General features: G+C 40.9%; 1 protein-coding gene across 1 annotated transcript in view; it reads right to left on the reverse strand.

Moving 5' to 3' along the window:
• LOC124265092 (glutenin, high molecular weight subunit PW212-like) overlaps window positions 1-17,417 on the reverse strand; it is a 25,849-nt gene extending 8,432 nt beyond the window's left edge. The window contains exons 1-14 of the mRNA XM_046699884.1: window positions 17,390-17,417; window positions 16,190-16,234; window positions 14,223-14,264; window positions 11,174-11,374; window positions 8,252-8,848; window positions 7,350-7,409; window positions 6,373-6,672; window positions 5,417-5,521; window positions 4,533-4,601; window positions 3,602-3,796; window positions 2,438-2,536; window positions 1,734-1,814; window positions 129-170; window positions 1-3 (exon numbers count right to left, since the gene is read on the reverse strand). The exon at window positions 1-3 is cut by the window's left edge and continues 36 nt beyond it. Of these exons, the coding sequence (XP_046555840.1) occupies window positions 1-3; window positions 129-170; window positions 1,734-1,814; window positions 2,438-2,536; window positions 3,602-3,796; window positions 4,533-4,601; window positions 5,417-5,521; window positions 6,373-6,672; window positions 7,350-7,409; window positions 8,252-8,848; window positions 11,174-11,374; window positions 14,223-14,264; window positions 16,190-16,234; window positions 17,390-17,408 (1,858 nt within the window). The 5' untranslated portion in view covers window positions 17,409-17,417. The remainder of the gene's footprint in view (window positions 4-128; window positions 171-1,733; window positions 1,815-2,437; window positions 2,537-3,601; window positions 3,797-4,532; window positions 4,602-5,416; window positions 5,522-6,372; window positions 6,673-7,349; window positions 7,410-8,251; window positions 8,849-11,173; window positions 11,375-14,222; window positions 14,265-16,189; window positions 16,235-17,389) is intronic.
• Window positions 17,418-17,715: the final 298 nt, after the last annotated feature.

The raw sequence follows: 17,715 nt of genomic DNA on the forward strand, positions 1-17,715 counted from the left end.
GTTCTATAACAACGCAACTTGTTTCAGCTTATAACAACCGGTATATTATAGACTGTAATACATCCGCATATTTTAGCAAGACAGTCTACTGAGTTCCTTACAAGCGACAGTAAGAGAGTCCTACTCACGGTTAGCGCTGCTTGATCCACCTGGCATTGGACTTGCTGATACTGTAAAACAACAATGGGTCATTTTCAAATTCCAATGAATGAAGTCTCCAGTTTTCTTCCATTATGATGGAATTCCAATAAACGTATGACTGTATTTCGGGCGACTGTTAGCAAAAGACAGAGACGAACATATAATTACGATTTTCTATCCAAAACAGCTATACTAGAATGTACATTTCTGCGTACAGGGTCGTGTACCATTGCTCACCTAGCAGTTTTGTTTAGAGAAGACGATGTACATTAACGTCCTTTATTGGGCAAATTCCTCAAATTGCGACCAGTGTGTATTATTGCGTTGGTCTGGATATGAACACTGATGTGACATCGTATGATCTGAATAGTATTAGAGAGTCCCCTGTTTCATTATGAAACTCTTGCTTGATAACGGTTTAAGAACCTTTATCATCCAAACTGTGTTCCAGGAGATATTGTTTGTGTGAGATCAAACGATACCGTTTTGACAGTAGATTTTGTTCAACGCCATGACGTCATCAATTACATGACTCACAATGCTATGATGTCAAAAACCTGATGACATTATAAACTTGATGACGTCACAATGTTATAACATCGTTGCACTGCAAGTTTAATGGCCATACCGTGTTTGTATATTTTTCATTGAAAACTAATGAAGAGATATTTTTGATGATAAATAGAATCTCACCCCGTGTCAACCGATATCAAATATATCAACACACGTTGATAAAAGTTAAAATATCCTCGGCAAGCCGATATATCTGATGCCAAAAGACACTCGCGTGAGATTCTCTACATACTGAAACGTCGCATCATAATATAATTAAGAAGTTTTCATTCATAAAGTATCATACCTTTCTTATCTTTCATCAACTTCTAAAATGCCAAACAAACAGAACAACTCTTTCTCAACTCCATCACACATCTCACCACACACCAGACCTCCACCCCTGAAGTCCACACCCCCAATCCACCCATAGCCCTAAACATTCACACACAGACAACAGACCCTTGAAGATCCGGGTTACAATTGATCTTCAGCAACCCATGCTTGTCGTAAAAGGCGACTGACAGGATCGGGTGGTCAGGCTTGCTGACTTTGTTAACACATGTCATCGTATCCCAATTGCGTAGATCGATGCTCATGCTGTTGATCACTGGATTGTCTGGTCCAGACTGGATTATGTACAGACCACCGCCATATAGCTGGATATTATGGTGATCTACCTTCAACTGTTGGCGATCTATAGCCCGTGTTTTATAATGTATTATCTTCTTAAATTAAAATGTTTTAATTTTACATGATAGTTTTATATTCGAATCTGTGATACTCTAGTATTTTTACTGTCCATTGTTGACAGGTTTTACTCTTCAGAATGTTTTCATCTTTTTGCATCAATTGTTTTCGTCACGATATGGCTGAGATATTGTCGATGTGACGTTAAATATAATTACCTCACCCGCTCATATTGCTGGAATATTCCTGAGTGCGGCGTAAAATTAAACTCAATCATTCACACTGATTTCATCTTCCACGGTCTCCACCCCACCCGAACGTTCATCCCATTTCAACACTACAACCCTCACCTGCGGCTGCTCTTTTGGCAGCTTTGAGATTCTTCTGGAGTACATCATATTCTGCAACCAGTTGTGCAGTCTGTTCGGGATCTACAACATCACATTTCCCTTCTTTTAAAAGCAGAAATCGACCGATATCCTCTGATGGAATACCTCAAATAACGCAGTTCCTAAATAGAACCTACGGAAATCCGCATCTGCTTGAGATATCAGTTTTGTGCAGCCTGGATAATATTACTTTGCTAATCCGTATAAGGGATAGAACACATTTGAACGTTCCAGTTAAGGATAAGCAGAACTTGGAGTGAACTTTAAATAACTGTCGTAATCATTGCCAACACTATCGTAAACGTTACACTGATATAATTTCAATTACATTTAAATGATTTCAGTGGAACAATTTAATTAAGAACTGATACAATAAAACATAAACGTATTTCTTAAAAAGAACAATTAAATTATGATCCAAATATGATTATGAATCATGGTGGATCACAATTCTTCAGTTCTGATATCATGTAAAATTAATTAGATAATATCGACAGGCACCATTCCATGACACTAAAAAAGGTAAAGATCAGGACAAGAACCAGCTGGTTCAGACGTATGTTTGGTTCAGACATATGATTGGTTCAGACATATGTTTGGTTCAGACATATGTTTGGTTCAGACATATGTTTGGTTCAGACATATGTTTGGTTTTGTGTACTCACTTGGGTTTGGATGTTTAAAATGAGTCAAGAGACGATTTTCCAGCGCCATCACCTGTGTCTCAATAGCTGGTATCGAATCAGGGCCCATGGCAGCGGAAGCTGGGAAATAACATAACAGTAAACTATAGCTACTGGGATATAACATTAAACTACAGTCACTGGGGAATAACATAGTCACTGGGGAAAACTATAGACACTGGGAACATCATTAAACTACAGACACTGGGAATAACTACAGTAAACACTACAGACACTGGGGAATAACAAAGTACTGACACTAGGGAATAACAGTCACTGGGGAATAACAGTATAACAGTAAACTATAGTCACTGGGGAATAATAGTAAACTATAGTCACAGGGGAATAACAGTAAACTATAGTCACAGGGGAATAACAGTAAACTACAGACACTGGGGAATAACAGTAAACTACAGACACTGGGGAATAACAGTAAACTATAGTCACTGGGGAATAACATTAAACTATAGTCACAGGGGAAAAACACACTGGGAATAACAGTAAACTATAGTTATTGGGGAATAACATTAAACTACAGACACTGGGGAATAACAGTAAACTATAGTCACTGGGGAATAACATTAAACTACAGACACTGGGGAATAACAGTAAACTATAGTCACTGGGGAATAACATTAAACTACAGACACTGGGGAATAACAGTAAACTATAGTCACTGGGGAACAACAGTAAACTATAGTCACAGGAGAATAACAGTAAACTACAGCAAACCAAATACAGGGAAACGCCTTTCTACCAATATAACTGAATTGCTACTAAACATTGCTGAATCGAACTCCATACAGTGTCTTTAACAATTGTTGAGGAAATGTGTTTGATATGCTTCCACATATATCTCATTTCAACATTGTTAAGAGCTTCGAGATGGTATTATAGGTATATGAACACACGTTTGTCGTAAGAGACGACTAACGGGATAGGGTGACCAGGCTCGGTTTACACACGCCTTTGAATCCCATTTACGCAGATCGATAGTCATCATTGGATTGTCTGATTCAGACACGATTATTAACAGACTGCTGCCATATAGCTGAAATATTGCTGAGTGCGGCGTTAAACAACAGACAAACAGAACAGGAATATGAGACTTATGGATTTTTTACGTGGATCTTAGTCCATACTTACGGTCTAATGGCATCCCCGCCATTCCGGACATGTCTGGCATCCCTGGCATCCCCGGGATTCCTCCCATTCCGGACATGTCTGGCATCCCTGGCATCCCCGGGATTCCTCCCATTCCGGACATGTCTGGCGTCCCTGGCATCCCCGGGATCCCTCCCATTCCGGACATGTCTGGCGTCAAAGCCGATGAGGGAGAAGCTGAAACGTTACACAAGAAATATGGCTCAAACGAGCGAGTTGTTAAACAACCCCTTGTCAAGAGGCCTCTGTACCCAGACCTTGTTTTGGCCTATCGTGACATTACTGTTTCATCTCCGTTTCATAATCTGTGTATGTAAAGCTGTGTCAGACACTATGCAAAACGTGTTGTACTATGATGTTGGTCATTAGGGCGGCTCTTAAAGCGGTTAACCCCGTATGTGTTATAACGACAACCGCATATTGCACGTGTTAATAATTACCGATTTGCGGAGACAATATTTCAAGAACGGAAAGTATGAAAACACTAGTATTTACACATTGCCCACAAACGATTGTCCTCGGGTGTGTTGGGAGCCGTGTGAAAGAGTAGTGTCTGTCTGTTAGGAAGGATGTGTGCTGGAGGTGTGCGTGCGTGCGTGCGTGTGTGTGTGTGTGTGTGTGTGAGAGAGAGAGAGAGAGAGAGAGAGAGAGAGAGAGAGAGAGAGAGCGCCTTGTAGTTAATTAGCTCGCCAGTTGAGGACCTCACGGCTGTAGAGGAATGGCTTATGACGTGTTCGAAAACGGTGTTAGTACCTACACCATTCTAAATCCACAGGACACATTCTAAATGTCACTAAAAGAAGTCCGATTACCGCCGCCATAGCTGGACTATTGCTGAGACCGGCGTTAAAGAACAGACACTCCGGTTGATGTACAAGAGAGCGACAGGGACAGCAAGAACACATGTTCCTACCTGGATTATTGGCCATCTCCATCTGTCTCTCCAGGTGCTGGAACTGCGACATCACCGACTGTAGCTGAGCTGCAGATGTAGAGGATAAAACAGTTTATTACTCATCCGTTGAAGATATCTCTGTTTAATAAATCTACAATGGCATTACACATTGTGCTGCCGGAACTATTTGCACTCGGTTACATGACCAAAGTAACATGAGCAAAACAAAATGTCCACTGTCATTCACATTCACATAATCGCGATATTTAACTGTTCTGAGAAATTCCTTGCTAATGTTAAGTGAGTAATAAATAAAATACAAAAACGATGCCCCGTGTATTACCATATTTATGAAACTCGCTATCTCTTGTTAGATACCAAACCGTTCACTCGTTTCATAAATATGGTATTGGGACATCGACTAGTATTCTCTATTTATTCCACTGGAAGGACCGTATTATTTCGAGGCGTGGAAAGTAACTAAGAGGGTATGATTCTACGAGGCTTTAAGCAACATTCCAGCAATACTACAGCAGGGACACCAGAAATGGGTTTTACATTGTACCTATGTGAGGATTCGAACCCAGCTCTCCGGCTTTACGAGCGCACACCTTAACCATTAGGCTACCCTACTGCCCCATGCCACCTGGAGTCGATGGTACATTTGCTGACCATGCAACACTCTTTGACACGAGATGTTGTAATATTCCATCAATTTCTGGTGTCCCCCGCCGAGATATTGCTGGAATATTGCTAAAAGCGGCGTAAAAGTAAACTCACTCACTCATCCGGTGGCTTGTATACCGACGACTATTTATACATTACCACCATCTGAGGTGTGATGTACATGTGACATACATAGGTTTGGTTGTCCAGGTGACAGCGACTGTGTCAACATTTACCTGGTGTTGGGTTCGGCATTGATGAGAGTTTGCTGTCTAGAGCGGCGAACTGCTGGAGAAGCTGGGCTTGTGTTGGGGTTGATGCTGGACCTCCTAAGCCCGCGCCTAAAATGAAAGATTTGGGTAAATGTATTAATTTGAAAGTTACTCTGGCAAAATACTTATTGCCAGTCAAGTGAAAATGTACGAGAAGTACGACAGGTCAGTAATTAACATAAGGGGCGAGCACTTGCAGCAATCCTTGTCCTTCCATTGGAATTGACAAGTCCAACTTTTACGTTTGAAGTTCATTTATATGAAATAATTAGTACATACAAAATAAGCATCTATGTTCTTATCTGGAGTGATTACTGTCCCAACGCTCCCTGATTCACCTGAACAATTATACGCTAAACTAGAGACAAATACTTGAATATGTAATAAAACGTATATACGACAAGCAAACGCAAGTTCTTTCTCGAACTATTTCCCGTCATAGTTCGCATAAGAACTTCATTCCTTTAATTCCTCATAACCTTAAATAAACGTCAAGGCCGGAAATGTAGGCTCCTAAATATCGATGAATGCATATCACTGATGTTTCATTGGCATTTAACGACTAACACGAGCCCTTTGAAAAGTTTTGCACGTTTAAGCACTTGTATTTACCAGGCTGGATATTTTACGACTAACACGGCCCTAAATACAAAATGAAAAGCTTTGCACTTTTAAGCACTTGTATTTACCAGGCTGGACATTTTACGACTAACACGGCCCTAAATACAAAATGAAAAGCTTTGCACTTTTAAGCACTTGTATTTACCAGGCTGGACATTTTACGACTAACACGGCCCTAAATACAAAATGAAAAGCTTTGCACTTTTAAGCACTTGTATTTACCAGGCTGGACATTTTACGACTAACACGGCCCTAAACACAAAATGAAAAGCTTTGCACTTTTAAGCACTTGTATTTACCGGGCTGCTGACGAGACATGCCTGACATGAAGGGGGAAGTGGGAGGAGACTGGTGTTGGTTCAGGAAGTGGGAATGTGTTGACGGTGGTTGGTGGGAGAAAGCGGAAGTCGACTGTTGTCCGAAGAGGGAACTTGATGATGATTGTCCTTGTTGTCCGAATGGTGAACTTGGGGGCAACTGTGGTGCTGATTGTTGTTGCAACAACTGCATATATTGTTGCTCCAGTGTCATCTGCGGTTGCTGTTGTTGTTGCTGGTTGTTCATATTAAACATCGATGTGTCTGTCTGGCCGTTCATACCTGTGTAAACATTTACATTGAAATGAGTGTTTAGCTTTACGCTGCTGTTAGCAACATTCCTGCAATTTCAGAGCGGGGGACACCAGAAATGGGCATCAGAAATGGGCATCACACATTGTACCCATGAGGGGAATCGAATCCGGGTCTTCCGCGTGTCTCTTTAACCACTAAGCAACACCACCGTCCCTTACAGTACTAAACACAAATGAATCGAAATCAGAAAATGGTATATGACAAGCAAATGGCTATTTAGATAATAATTTTGGTATAAGTATTAAAAATACAAATGGTATTATTAAGAGATATTTCTAGGTCTAAAACAAATATCATTTATCGGTTTTACGTGACGGCATCCTACAAATAGCATAGACCAGAATATCCGGTGACTGCGTAACTGTCATCATAAGCATTTATCTTCGCATATCGGAGTGGATGCAATCAAGCATCACTAAACACCCACAATGACCAACTAATCCACTAAATCGCATTAACGGCCGATTTGGGGGCCCGTTCAACAAAGCGTTCGTAGCCCTACGTCATTCGTAAACCTGTGACAAACGACATAGTTACTACAGCTAGTAACGATACGAACGCTTTGTGGATCGGGCGCTGATTTGTAGACAATCTCTCGATTACGTGGCAATGCTTATTCTAGATCTGTTACAAACACTATTTACCATGCATGTTACCCATTCTAGCGGCGTCGGCCATTGCTGGAGCTGGAGCATGCATCCTTCCTGTAAACCAAGAAAGAGATGATAGCTTGTTTGCTACTTAACGTCACACCCGTGAAGATCTGGGTTAGAATTGGCCTTCAGGAACCCATGCTTGTCGTAAGAGGCGACACAAGGGATCGGGTAGTCAAGCTCGCTGACCGCCGCCATAAAGCTGGAATAATTCTGAGTGCGGCGTTATACAACAAACCAACAAACATAACTTAACGTCACAGTTACCATTAATCCAGCAGTGACATTAAATCTGAAGATGAATGAATCAGAAGATGATACGAATAGTATATATATGACAACGATTGTACATGCAATCAGTCAATACGAATAGGTCGTCCTGTACAGTAGATAAATATGATTTATACCTTGTGTAAATCTTGGTTGGCTGCGGTAGGGTTTTACATGCATAACACTTCGTATGGACACACAAACTCTGGCAGTGGCCCTTTTAAATGTTTTCCACAGCTCTTTGTCCGTGTGCCAAACTGGAAATCTTTTAGGTGGATTAGTTAAGACTATAAATATTCTCTTGCAATAGTGTTTTATATTTACGGATTATTCATTATTACTATGATGTTTTATATTTAAAGGGTTATTATTTTTAAAACAACAACTTATATACATCATAAGGATTACAATATAGACAAACTTTATGGATAACATCTGAGTGAGTGAGTAAACTGCTTGACAATGGTACAAGAATCTGTATCAAAAAGACACGAAACATGGAAGTTCTTATAAAATGTCCTTATTGATCTTCCCATCTTCTACAATGCCAGGCAAAGAGTTTAAAGAATTTATTGAGCAATACCATGACAGTTATATGTACAGGATTATTGACAAGGACTCACCATTCATTTGTCCCATAGCAAAAAGTTGTTGATTCTGCATGTTAGTCTGGTCGGGGAATCCTTGGTTGGCAGTAGTTTGACTTTGCTGACTCTGTGGCCACTGTCCACTGGATTGATGAGCCTGAATCGGCATATCTTGTCTGCCGAATGCTGTCATCTGTTGCTGGGGCCATTGGTGGTGTGCTGGAGGGTTATTGGGAAGAGGCACCTGGAGATCTGGGAAGAGTCCTTGCTGTTGGTTTCTTTGCCCCAACATCTGGGCTTCCATCTGGTACACCATCCGTTGAGCCCTCATGGCAGCTTCCTGGGGGCTGATCGCTGCAGCAGGACCGGCAGTAGGCGCAGATGGAACTGGCTGGGATGGCTGAACCGGTTGAACGGGTTGAACTGGCTGAACTGGTTGAACTGGTTGAACTGGCTTAGGTGGTTGGGTTGGTTGAGCTGGTTGAGTTGGTTGAGCTGGTTGAGTTGGTGGAACTGGCTGTGATGATTGACTTGGTTGACTTGGTTGACTTGACGGACTTGACTGAAATTGCTGCCCTGGTTGATCTGGGATATATTCTTGTTGATTTGGCGGTAGAGAAGTTGGCAAATGAACTGTTAGAAACAAGATCAATAAGAGTTTTAAATTACTACAGTAATCAGTTGTGTTATTTGACATAAATGCATCTATTAAACGAAATCAGATGTTCTGCCCTGTTTCATACAACATAACCAATGTCTGATACTGTTTTACTTGTAGTGTAATATATGTCTTTGCAATTTTGAACATTTATTAAATCCATGTTGTTTTATGACAGTGCTGTACGTTTCAAATATAGCTTTATGTCAGCTTTATATTAGGTATGTTGAACTTCAAATCGGTTCGTTTACCACGGGTACCACGTTGAAACTTTAAGAATTAGTGCGGTGCTGACGAAGTAATTCTGGGTTCGAACCCATTTACCATCGGATGCTGACATACAGATGTGGTCTGCAAGGCTAAATAAGCTGGCATGTGACTTTAAAAGACTATGTTAACAGGCTGATTTAATCTTTCGTTATCATTGCTAGGAGTGTTTGTAAGAAATTCTGTATCTGCATCGGTTATACGTTCCTTCGAATTTCTCGGGTGGGTCCCTAACCACTCTCACGTTGCAATGATGGTATATGACAACTGGAGAAAATGGGTTACTGGTAAGTCATGGGATGGTAAGTATGAAGTGGTGAGTAAACATGCTAGTTGACAACAGTATTCCGGGGGTCACAGGGCTGTGCGGAGTTGAGGGTAGGCTCGCCGTGGCTATGGGTCAGGAGTGGGGTTGTGGGTTGGGAGCAGGGCTGTGGGTCAGGAGCGGAGTTTGGGGTTGTGGGTAGGAGCTGTTGTGGGTAGGGGGCAGGGCTGTGGGTCAGGAGCGGAGTTGGGGGTAGGGGCAGGGCAGGGTCAGGAGTGTGGGTCAGGGGGCAGGGCTGTGGGTTGGGAGCGGGGTTGGGGTAGGGGGCAGGGCTGTGGGTCAGGAGCGGGGTTGGGGGCTGGGGGCAGGGCTGGGGTCAGGAGCGGAGTGGGGGTTGCAGGGTGTGGGTCAGGAGCAGGGCTGTGGGTTGGGGGAGTCAGGGGTTCAGGGGTTGGGGGAGGGTTGGGGTTAGGAGCTGGGTTGGGGGTTGGGGAGGGTTGTGGTGAGGACAGGGTTGGGGTAGGGGGGGCCGGGCTGTGGGTCAGGAGCAGGGTTGAAGGTGGGGTGGCCGAACAATGGGTCAGGAGCGGAGTTGAGGGTAAAGTGGCAGGGCTGTGGGTCAGGAGTAGAGTTGAGGGTAGAGTGGCAGGGCTGTGGGTCAGGAGCAGAGTTAAGGGTAGGGTGGCAGGGCTGTGGGTCAGGAGTAGAGTTGAGGGTAGAGTGGCAGGAGTTACAGGTAGAGTATTAGGGTTTGTGGGTTAGGAACCTGGTTTGGGCAGGGGAATCTTGATGCATGATCAGGGTTCGGGCAAAGTCATCAGGAGGGTCGAGGTAAAGATGTGGGGGTTAATGGTTGGGTGACAGGGATTCAGGGTGGGATACACGGGTTCATCTGTGGGTCTAATACTGGTACCTGAGAATCCATACGGGAAGTATCCTCCCGATAGTGAATTTACTGTCAGAAATAAAGTGAAGTAAAATGGTTTGTAACAGGCAAATGTTAACAGTTTCAAATCAAGATCTCGTGATATGCACAATTCACTGTACAGAACACGTCTGTGCGCATATAAGGTTAATGTCGACAGGGGAACTGTGGCTAAACAATTCAGTTCTGATACCCCTGATGTCCACAGATGTGGTTTCAACAAGTAATTACCAAGTTTTTTTCGATGGTACTAATTGTCCAGATTCTTGAAGAAATGTAAGTCAGAGCGACTCAAGGCTTTACTTGTTTACCTGTTTACTTGTTTTCCTGTTTACTTGTTTACTGTATGAGCGGTTAATGGAAACTTATTGTTGTCAGATGTATCCGCTTTTTATTTACCTGCATATGTAGTTTTATACGTTTAACATTATTTGATTTGTATTCGATCAGTGTTCATGTTCTGATATCTTTACGGATCTTTGGACACGAATTTCTTGCAGGTGCGTTACGGGAATTTCGTCACATTCATGTTATTGTACTTACAATATACGAAAAGTAGCAGTAGAGAAAGAAACGAGAGCCATACATTGGTAATATGATGTCATCAATAGGCGCGACGTCATCAATATCTGACGTCACCATAACTGTGACGTAGTAGGGCATTTAAATGATGCTTTTATTACGTCACAGTTATGCATTTAAAAACACATGAAAATTTGTTTTTTTCCTAGCTATGTGAATGAAATCATTATCTTAACTTATTAATAAACACTTTGTATTTTGAGCCAAAAGTATGTGTTTTTCTCTGTCTACAGGAATGCGTACCCAATTCTTGTTTTGTACCTGTAGGTGATGTTCCCCGTACTGGGCTAGCGGTGGGTGCTGGGCTCGATCCTTGAGATCCGCTGGTACTAGGGTTACTGGAACCAGTGTTAACTGTGGGTTGGGCGGGGAGAGGCACGTCCGGTGTGGGTGCAGGAGGACTCATGGTACTGAAGGTTGTGTGTGTGTTGAATTGGCCTGGTTGTTGAGTTGGTGCTCCACCTTCATAAGGAACGCAATAGCTAAATGTTACCAGCAATTGCAGTTATATTTGTTAGATCCATAAAACTATTTGCACCCAATTTCCCCAAACATAGCCAGTAATATTTGATATATTGATTCAATACGTCTCGCAAGAAAAGAACGTCAGTTCCATACATAGTTAATATTTACAGAACTTGCTGTACCTCAAAGGCCTGGGAATGTTACTGGTCCCTTGACAAAAGTTTCGGCGTGCAGGACAGCCAATCAAATTCCATTTAACAATACGAAAACTGATCAATCAAACTGATTGGTTCTAGGACAAGCAATACATGTATTTGCTAGTTGGGCGATATTTGGAGGTGATATTTTATACTAACCACAGCACAAATGGTACAAACATATATGATATCATAATCTACATGTATTTCGGAAAATGAATAATTATTATCGAAATATGGACTTAACAAGCATATTTTCTCTAGTACCAGGTCTGTTAACTTCCGCCTCAATATTATTTTGTTGTTTTACGCCGCACGCAGGAAAATTCCACCTACATGACTGTCTAGCAGAACTACTAATGTCAGATTTGATGTAATGTCAGACCAGTAAACAGAATAACTTTACACATAAATGTGTTAAAGTTTTGTTGAAGAAATTTATTTGAATGTTGTTTTATTTAGTGCATTACGTTGATACTTGAACTGATTAGGGTTGCAAAAATGACATACAGAAACGGCCAAATGAAAAGGTACGACTATGACATGCTGCCAAACGTAATATATGCTCACCAACAGTCGTAACTTAACAACAGAATACATCTGCCGCACTAATGATACTAAAGATTATAATATCATATATGGAGATGGAAGTATCTTCAACATGGAAGAAAGTATCATCTATGTAGATGAAAGTATCGCCTACGCCTTTGATGTTAGCATCAACTATGTTGATGTTAGTTTCAACTACGTTGATGTTAGTTTCAACTACGTTGATGTTAGTATCAACTACGTTGATGTTAGTATCAACTACGTTGATGTTTGTATCAATTACGTTGATGTTAGTTTCAACTACGTTGATGTAAGTATCAACTACGTTGATGTTAGTATCAACTACGCTGATGTTAGTATCAACTACGTTGATGTTAGTTTCAACTACTTTGATGTTAGTATCATCTACGTTGATGTTAGTTTCAACTACTTTGATGTTAGTATCAACTACGTTGATGTTAGCATCAACTACGTTGATGTTAGTATCAACTACGTTGATGTTAGTATCAACTACGTTGATGTTAGTATCAACTACGTTGATGTTAGTATCAACTACGTTGATGTTAGTATCAACTACGTTGATGTTAGTATCAACTACGTTGATGTTAGTATCAACTACTCAACTACGTTGATGTTAGTCAACTACGTTGATGTTAGTATCAACTACGTTGATGTTAGTATCAACTACGTTGATGTTAGTTTCAACTACGTTGATGTTAGTTTCAACTACGTTGATGTAAGTGTAAACTACGTTGATGTTAGTGATGTAAAAATTATAACCTTCACCTGAAAGTTTGAAAAATTCATTCATTCAGAGGTTGGAGATATTCATGGTAAATTCAACACTTTTCAAGATGCATAAAATACCTGATACGTAGATGTTAGTATCAACTACGTTGATGTTAGTATCAACTACGTTGATGTTAGTATCAACTACGTTGATGTTAGTATCAACTACGTAGATGTTAGTATCAACTACGTTGATGTTAGTATCAACTACGTTGATGTTAGTATCAACTACGTTGATGTTAGTATCAACTACTTTCATGTTAGTATCAACTACGTTGATGTTAGTATCAACTATGTTGATGTTAGTATCAACTACGTTGATGTTAGTTTCAACTACGTAGATGTTAGTATCAACTACGTTGATGTTAGTATCAACTACGTTGATGTTAGTATCAACTACGTTGATGTTAGTATCAACTACGTTGATGTTAGTATCAACTACGTTGATGTTAGTATCAACTACGTTGATGTTAGTATCAACTACGTTGATGTTAGTATCAACTACGTTGATGTTAGTATCAACTACGTTGATGTTAGTATCAACTACGTTGATGTTAGTATCAACTACGTTGATGTTAGTTTCAACTACGTTGATGTTAGTATCAACTACGTTGATGTTAGTATCAACTACGTTGATGTTAGTTGATGTTAGTATCAACTACGTTGATGTTGATGTTAGTATCAACTACGTTGATGTTAGTATCAACTACGTTGATGTTAGTATCAACTACGTTGATGTTAGTATCAACTACGTTGATGTTAGTTTCAACTACGTTGATGTTAGTATCATCTACGTTGATGTTAGTATCAACTACGTTGATGTTAGTATCATCTACGTTGATGTTAGTATCAACTACGTTGATGTTAGTATCAACTACGTTGATGTTAGTTTCAACTACGTTGATGTTAGTATCAACTACGTTGATGTTAGTATCAACTACGTTGATGTTAGTTTCAACTACGTTGATGTTAGTTATCAACTACGTTGATGTTAGTATCAACTACGTTGATGTTAGTTTCAACTACATTGATGTTAGTATCATCTACGTAGATTCTTGATGCAAGTATCTGTAACGCGTAAGGAAGTATCTTCTACTTTGGGGATATTTAAGTATTTTCCACACAGAAGATAAAACAGTTTTATACTAGCCTTAACACGCTTCCACAATTTGTTAAACACGCCCTAAACACTACTTCTTCATTCTGCTTCAATCGTATTACAAATAATGAAGTTGACATCCAAAACATATTTGACTCATGTTCATGCAAATGCCCCTGAAGGAACTTGTATAACTGTGTCCCATACATACCCATTGATCCTTGCATGTGGGCTTGGATTTGGGAATTCATGGCTGCAACGAAGCGAAACAATGGTTGGAAATATAAAATAGAATATAATGATTTAAACCTTGTTTAACCTTTAAAGATGCTTTGTGAAAATAGTTTCCCTTGAAGCTTTAAGGAACGAAATTGCAAATAGTTACTTTCATTATTACAGTAGAATATGATTACGTACAAAATTGGTTTGAACTGTACTATGTCATAATGAGGTTTTTTCTTTTTCTGTCACATTAAGTTCACTTGGATATCCATTTATTGTTCATAACGAACAAATAAGTTATAGGTAACGATACATTTCGAACAAATACTCAAATAATTGAAAATACGAGAAAAATTCTGAAAAAATAAATATATGTTCATAAACTCTGTAAAAAAAGAAACGCAACCCCTGTCCTCAGATATGAAAAATTCGTTTGAATGAAGTTATTGCTTCCAAACTAAATTTTATTCGAATGTATTGAAATGATACACGTAATTAATGAAGATTACCATCCAAACAACTGCATTTGTACGCATAAGTGTATTTTATTGCTTATTCCGTCACAACGCATGAAATGACCCTCATGGTGACTTCGCACAAAAAAAACACATGCAAATCATGAAAATGGCAGTTAATGTAGGGGTGTATAAAAGCCCATGTGCTTCCGTATTATATTCATTCATTTGTCGCCGAAAAGCTGTGTTCAAAATGCCACGATTGAGTGCTGCCGACCGAAATATCGCCATTGGTCGTGTTGAAGCCGGAGAAAGTTTTGGAACTGTTGCACGGCACCTAAATGTTCACAAAACAACGATATCCCGACTTTGGAGCCGCTACAACAACTTCAATTTGACCAACGATCGCCCGAGAAGTGGAAGGCCAAGAATCACGACCCCACTTCAAGATCGGTACATCCGGGTCCATCACCTGCGTAATCGGCATGCCCTACCAACCGTGACTGCCACACAAATACCAGGTTTGAGGAGAGTGTCAGCTCAAACGATTAGGAACCGTCTGAAAGAAGCGGGTTTACGTGCCTGTAGACCAGTTGTTGGACCTGTACTACGCCCCTACATCGACGCCGACGACTCAGGTGGTGCAACAACGTAAGGATACGGACTTTACAAAACTGGAGGCGAATCTGGTTTTCTGATGAATCACGTTTTCTTTGCAACGTCACGACGGAAGACAGCGTCTGTATAGGAGACGTCATAAACGTTTAGCGCCCATCTGCGTCCGACAGGTGGACAGATTTGGCGGAGAAAGCGTCATGGTTTGGGGAACCATCTCATACAACCAGAAATCTGACTTGGTGATCGTTCCAGGGAACCTGACAGCCCAACGTTACATCAACCACGTGTTAGAGCTTCACCTTCTCCCGATTATTGACCAACAGACACAGATTTTTCAACGGGACAACGCCCGGCCTCATACTGCACGTGCAACAATGAACTTTCTGCAGAATTCCAACGTCAATGTCTTGCCATGACCCTCTAAATCACCAGACCTCAACCCTATTGAACACCTGTGGATACTCTGGATCGACGCGTACGTCAACGTCAGCCGCCGCCACAGACGCTGCAACAGCTCGCCGTTGCACTGCAGGAGGAGTGGAGAGCCATTCCCAGGAAAGAATCCGGCGTCTTATCCGTTCTTGTCCAAGGAGATGCCGTGCAGTGATTGCAGCGCGTGGTGCTCATACGAGATACTGAGACAGACGCCCCCCTGGTGACAAACTGGTGTCTGTGAGATGACTTTTGAAATGACAATTTTAAACATGCCCATCTGGGTTATTATTCTGCCAAATTTCAGACTTCTGTCTTCAATAATAAAAATGCCGTGTCGTCCTAAAACTTCAGATCAAAATCTCTAAAATACAGGGGTTGCGTTTCTTTTTTGACAGAGTTTATATTATATAAAAGGAAAAGGCCTTAGTGCCATAGTGTTGGTTTTCACCATTGAAATTAGATCTTGCTTGTTGCATCATCGCCTCATATCGCGCTGAAACAGAAACAGTAAAATGCGTCATCACAATTTGCCCTCAAAGCGAATATTTATCAAACGAGAAACAATTATCTCTTTGCGTTGTTTGCGTTATTATCTGTTAAGAAAGGAATCGTTCTTAGCGCTGATGTTTTAAAATTAAAATTTGGGGTGGTGCAGATCAGATTTCATGATGGTAAATCAAATGTACACACCAAATTACCTACCAAACACACACTGGTGTGCATGTGATTCCATTTGTTTTTATAAAAATAAGCAATAGGTCAAGAAATTGTAGTGGATATCTGTTTTCTGATTGTGTGATAATAGGGGCTTGTGTCCCATAATAACACAATATGATGTCCGGCATTGACTTCCAACCGTTCATCTCCACCTTTAACAGTTTATTGTGATAAAACTGACAGTTACTCTCTACGAAGGTTATAAGTCTCGTGTATGTTGATAAAAAAGGACTTCAAACTTCTAAAGACAATCAAAGCACAGTTCAATGTTTACAATGTTGTGTTGTTTAATTTTTGTATCATCGATCAATCAAAGGGAACGATTTCTTTATGGATAGACGTATTGATTGCATTAGATGCGTCGTTTCGGTGTAGATACTAACACCTTTCGTTAGTATCATACCCCGAAGCTCATGATGTCGGTCACTGGATTGTCTGTCCCGGACACGATTATGTACAGACCGCCGCCAAATAGTTGGAATATTGCTGAGTGCGGCGTAAAACAACAAAGCAACAAACCAATCGTTTGTACCTACACCGAAACGTCGCCTCTATTGTAATAAAGAGGTTGTTTGTTGATAAAGAAACTCATCATGCCAGCTTCTAAATGCCACTCAAAGTGAGTGAGTGAGTGAGTGAGTGAGTGAGTTTAGTTTTACGCCACACTCAGGAATATGCCAGCTATATGGCGTCAGTCTGTAAATAATCGAGTCTGGGACCAGACAATCCAGTGATCAACAGCATGGGCATCGATCTGCGCAATTTGAACCGATGACATGTGTCTACCAAGCCAGCGAGCCTGACCACCCGATCCCGCTAGTCGCCTCTTACGACAAGCATGGGTTACTGAAGGTTCATTCAGACCCGGACCTTCACGGGTGCCACTCAAAGATGTTATCAGTCCATGTAAGATTTAGGTTTAAGGACTTACCGGCTGCCTGCTGCATCATTGCGAGTTGTGCCGCTGAATCTAAACAAGATACAAGACATGAATTGAATGACAGTACTCTATCTACTCGGTAAAATTCATGGACTCGAAAGTCAAAATTGAATGCGCAAACAAGAAGAAGAATCTCTAATACACTCTATCGAGACATTTTGTCGACGAATCATGATGCACGTCCACAGTTTGTACCGTATGTTGTCAATGTTTTTTCAGGTGGAAATTTGACTTGCCGTTGTGTGTGTTTGTATGTGTGCCACGGGCGAGGCAGGATAAACATTTTGACGAACAGCTGGTAGCATTGCTATTTCTGA

The sequence above is a fragment of the Haliotis rubra genome, unplaced genomic scaffold (genome assembly GCF_003918875.1).
Source record: "Haliotis rubra isolate DU_JTF1 unplaced genomic scaffold, ASM391887v1 Scf96, whole genome shotgun sequence".
NCBI classification, from domain to species: Eukaryota; Metazoa; Mollusca; class Gastropoda; order Lepetellida; family Haliotidae; genus Haliotis; species Haliotis rubra.